The sequence below is a fragment of the Lepisma saccharinum genome, chromosome 3 (assembly GCF_977018435.1).
Source record: "Lepisma saccharinum chromosome 3, izLepSacc3.1, whole genome shotgun sequence".
NCBI classification, from domain to species: domain Eukaryota; kingdom Metazoa; phylum Arthropoda; class Insecta; order Zygentoma; family Lepismatidae; genus Lepisma; species Lepisma saccharinum.
The window spans coordinates 107671615-107677143 of NC_139231.1; the positions used below are offsets into that span (position 1 = coordinate 107671615).

General features: G+C 39.7%; 1 protein-coding gene across 1 annotated transcript in view; it reads left to right on the forward strand.

Annotated features, from left to right (window-relative positions):
- The window catches only part of LOC145985631 (uncharacterized), a 3459-nt gene extending 1459 nt beyond the window's left edge, over positions 1-2000 (forward strand). Inside the window, 1 exon segment of the mRNA XM_083119701.1 lies at positions 1972-2000. Within this exon segment, the coding sequence (XP_082975827.1) occupies positions 1972-2000 (29 nt within the window).
- Positions 2001-5529: the final 3529 nt, after the last annotated feature.

The following is a 5529-nucleotide window of genomic DNA, read 5'->3' on the forward strand; positions in this document are numbered from 1 at the left end:
ATTGTGGATTAAAACGTCATGGAAATGTCTCGTGCCACCGGATAGTGGCAAGATTTGTGGTGCTGCATCGAGGAGCAGTAGCAAAGGACAGTCTACTTTTTCTTGTAGACAAGATTTAGCATTAAAAGGCCATTGTGTGGGGACAACTGAAGGTGCCTTCCTCGCTCCCTCCAAATTTGGAGCAACAATTATGAAAATCGTTATGATTATGGTACAAACTTTTATTAAAAATGAAACGGTTATATCCCAAGTTTATGATCATTATTATTATCATTGTAAGGTAAGGTAAAGTTCCCCGTGCATATAGCACCGTGCCATGAAGGAACATTTAGGGAATGCGGGCGTGGGGGGTAGGGTCCCACATATTATCGATCTCGGTTATTTGGAGGTGATGTGATGAGCACCACGCTTCGGCCGCCTTTACCCCCAGGGTTGCCCCAGGTACCCATTGATTTAAGGACAGAGAGCCTCGGAGTCACTTTATGCGAGGACAAGGCAGGAAAAATGTCCCGGAAATCGAACTCTGGTCTCCCGCGTGGTAGTCAGACACCCAACCGACTAGACCACATCATTATTATGGTGATGAAGATGTCGATGATTATCCCCATTCTTTGGGAGACTTTTATACTTAATCCACCAGATGAGTGAATATCTTGCACAACTGTTCCTCATTATCTTTTTACTATTTGGTCCCGGGTGCGATACCCGGTGGGGGCACATAGTGTTTCGGATCTCACTTTAAACTGTAGGTCCAGTGCCGATTAGCCTTTCTGTGCATGAAGTGGACTTAAAACAACAAATCAATCAATCTTTCTAATATTCAGTTCAGACACAGCTCGTTCAAGAAGAAAACTTCAAAAGATTTAATTTATCTCGTACACTCCATGCTGTCTTACCTCTAACATAAATGCCTTTTGTTCGAATTTCACTGACAGGAAAGGCTTTTGCGACAGTGGCGTGACAGACCAAACGGTCTAACCGGAGAATGTGTTGCTTCTTGCCTCGGAATTCGGAGGTTGACGGACGGGCCATTCTCCATTCGGCGTTGCAAGGGTGAAGCGACGTGCAGCCAAAGCTGGCAACCACCTCTGGGGATTGGCGAATCCGAATCATTGAAGATTCGCGATTGGAATAGAGGATTCTAATCTGATCCTGACAATTTTGGCTTCGGGTAATTTGGATTCTGATCCGAATGCCCATCCTTATTTATAACCAAGCCCCGGATTCCATTTCCGGTGTCGACTTATTTAAGTGCACAGTAAATATAGTTCCGAATAATATTTTTGTGCTAAACCTTGATGTATTTTTTTTTGTTATTTGGGAAAGGAGTACTCGGTTTTTTTTTTGTTGTTGTTGCAATACATTATCAACACTTTTTATAACACCTAATAATCCCTTTTGGGAGAGGCACGTGCCCCTGTACCCCTCCCGACTAAATCTGCCAATGAATACAACAGTAGGAAAGTGCATAGTAGAAGCCACAAAAGCATCACCCTGTAATTGTACTAACTTACGTCGTGAAAAATTCGAAGTTTTACTTTGAAGCTTACTGTAAACATCTGTATTTAATATACCTGGTATTACAGTAGTTGACGTAACCAGGAGTTGACTGAATCGTAGTATCTATTATCATTGACGAAAACTTATTTAAAATTAACAAAGCAAAATTAGAAAGAATAAATTATTTGCATGTAGGTACGTACATTAAATATGACGAATTTATTTCTTGATGAAATTTAAACATCAACATACGTATATAATCAATACAACTTTGAAAGAGCAAAACAATTACTTCAAATCATACATGGTTATATTTCATATAAATTTTATTTCTCGAACAAGCATAATCAATTTCTCAGAACTACGCATTACATACAATATATTCAACACATCATAAGTATTCAAATTAGTATATTACGCATATCGTATGTCTATTCGGATTAGTAATTTAGAGTTTTGTAATAATTTCAGGTAAAAATCTCAGTATGAAACCCAGTTAGATCAACACACGCTAAATTACCATATGGACCACCTGGCAACCTATTTGTCGGTTTTGATTCATGAGAGATTCTCATTCACCATTAGGACTACAGGTAGAAGGCTCTAGTTGGTTCTGTCTTCCTCAGTATCTTTGACCCTAAATGCTAAATGAAGGAGATCCCTTTGGAGTGCCTGGGAGTTCATCAGGCATAATGGCAAGAGAACCCAAGCTGCATGGTGTGGCTAGGAGTCAAGTTTACCGTTCGGCCTTCAGCGTAATCAACAAAGAAAAAGTTAGTGATGGAAATGAAACTGTAGAACCAGCGACGCAAGCTAAAACTTCTCTTAGTCTTGGCTCCCCTGATGCAAAGCCTTCAGCCAGCCTTGACCTTGCTAATGGGCAGCTGACCTTCACGGTTACAGGAACACCGGATATCACGCCCACAAACTTTCCCATCAAAGACAAAAATGAACTCACAGCTACTTTGTGCATCACGTCGGCCGATTTTGCTTTCTTGTGCAGTACAGGTTCCTCCGATCCAGACATCTCGTCAAGGTTGAAGAAGAGAGGCGAGCACCGAAAGCCATTCAAGCACTTTATTAAGAATCCATTACCACCAACGTCTGGAACACAAGACGAGAAGAAGAGCGAATCCAACAGACTCACAGCTTCATGTCATACAGGTTATATCACTTCGGAGGATTCAAGACCACAGGCGAGCGTCCAAGAAACCGCAGAGTCTACTAATAAAAAGGTCACTAGTTTCGCAAGGCTTTCGATCTCAGCCGCACACTCGTCATTAGAGAAAGAAAATACAGAATACAAGATAACTTCTGAAGAATCCACGTTGCCCAAAAATACAGATTCTTGTCCAGTGCATTCTCAGCTATCGAAGTGTTATGTAAAACGATCTTTGTCCACAGATAATAGGAATAACAACTCTCCTCTAATACAAGTTCACGACTCAGAAAATACAGCACTAAATAAGGACACGAAATCCAAACTTGACATGAAGGCCGTCAAGTCTTTCATCTCGCTGTGCAAGAGCTTCGCTTCGAATCAAAATCCCACAATTCAGAGCGAAGAAGCAGATACCGAGTCATTCACAGTGAATCCGCCTCTGCCTTCGCTTTGCACATCGTGTGACGAGATTCAGCAAGACTTTCTCGTTGGCGAAGATTCTCTTGCCTTCCACGCAAGTTGTTTGGACACTCGAACCTATTCTGGGATTCCCTGTGAAGCTGCGCTTGCTAATCCATCAATTTGCACTCATGAAACTATCTTCCCAGATGCTGAAGGATTGCATAATCTCCCACTGTGTGCAATGTGCTCACATTTACTTCATCCTTCCTTGCATAGCAGCAAACTATTCGCCGACTGCAAAAACTGTGCTAACTTAGGTCGCATCCTAAGCCACTGCAGGCAGTCGAGACCGTCAGAATGCCAAACGTGCAAGATCCATTCTCGGAATGCAGGAGCTTCTTGCAACTTATGTGCGCTTTCTGCTCACCCTTCGAGACGTATCTGCCCTCGTGAGTGCTGCAGGACACCTTCAGAAGAGACATTGTGCACAAAATCTACGTCTTACTCTGAGAACACAGCGCACTTGAGGGAACCAATCGACCCTGCGACTCGCAAACCAGAGACTCCTCCAATGAACATCGAGCTGTTGGCGACGAGACCTGAGGGAGATTTGAGCGCTCCTTCCAAATACATTCTTAGCCTAAAGCTTCCTGTAAAATTAAATATTATGCATTAAGTTCTCAAACTGACATATGATTGCTTCACATCCTACATTCCTTTTCCAGAACAAGAAATGTAATACCTGCATTATTAAATAAACTTGGACTACAAAACATTGTGATGGAAATTTATTTGCTAATTTTTCTGTTAAATGTATAACAATTATGGGCGCCGATAACAACGAGGCCGGGAAGCACAGGCCCCCGGAATAACTATTGTTCACTCGTTAAGTGCCCAACACATTGAATGTAATTGCAATGATTCTTCTATTTTCTAAATCTCATAACGTTTTCAAACTAGTTGGTAACAATTTCTTCATTTCTTCAACTTAATTTTGAACATTAGATATATTTCAAAATTACATATATATATATATACTAGACATTTTTTTAGATAATCACGTAGCAAGTTTCATGATAGTAATGCATAAATTTTCATATTTCGATGGGCGTATCCTACACATTGCAAAAACTACGTTGTAAATAATATCTACGTAGATTTGTATTTCTCTAAACACACAACTGATTCTCAGTTTGAACGTCTTCAGTCCCATTCACATTACCTTCCAATATTTGGCGTTTCTCAGTTTCTTTTCCAGATAAGCTTCTTCTCTGTCACTTCAGTGCACTAATTTTTATAATTTCTACTTCATACATCTTCGTCTGTTTATGATACTTAGTATTAGAAATTCTCCCTGTATTTCAATCTATTCTTGTCACCTATTATTATTACTTTCATTCTTCATCCAGTTTTCCTGGTCGATTGTAACTAGCGAAGAGTGCTACGAAGTTGAGGACACTAAGTTCAAATCCTGGTTAAGACATTGTGTTATTTATTTATTTATTTATCTACGGTATTTCATAACTCCACCATCTTCACTGTAGATATTGACCTACAAAGGTATTCAAGTTACATGAAATACCCTAAGTGAAAATATGTCTAGAAAGAGTTGTTTCTAAACATTCTTAATGGCCTAAGTTGCGTATTTTAGTACTTTCTAGAATGTATGAGTAACTAAGAGAGACAAGTACGTATGTTTGTCAATGATTGTATGTTGATGTCGACTTTACGTCATTTTGATTTTGATTTGATTTGGTTTAATTTTCTTCGCATTTCTGCCACGTAGCGTGTTGTGCTAACCATTCCGCCACGGGGGCCGGTGTCATTTCTTGTAAAACAAACTTTTACAAACTTTTTATACTATAAAATTACTTGCTTTGAATTGGAGAAAATACTTTCATTGTTTCTTATCGGCATATTTGTTCGACTTACGGCGGCTTAGAATGTTTGCTAAATACTTGTTACATGTGCGAAATTACAATAATTACTCTTTATTAATTTTCTCATCAGGTCCCAGAAGGTTAACAAAAGTACCAATAACTTGTTTCCGTCAAGTTACGCCTATGCCGAACGTCGTACGTACAGTTAGGCAAAGAGAATGGGTGAAATATGCTTGTTACTTACTGTTTTCATTTGAATACTTTATTTGTACTCACTTGTGAAGTGGAATATGTAGAATTAAATTCTTCTCTGTACACTGAGCAATTGTACACTTGTTTGGCGTAATGACTCACAATCTTCAAAAAAGTCGTTTCTAGTGCCTAATGAAAATATGTAAGTATGCTCGCCACCATATTAGTATCACCCGGACTTGGCAAGTTGTGTTTTAAGTTGACCCATGTTAACAGGACATTTCCGATCTGATAACTGGAGGTCTGTACTGTGAATGTGCTTGTAATGGGTTGCGTGCGATTTCGATCGTTTGTAACCATTTGTTGTGGTATTTCAGCGCTTTTTGAGAGGAC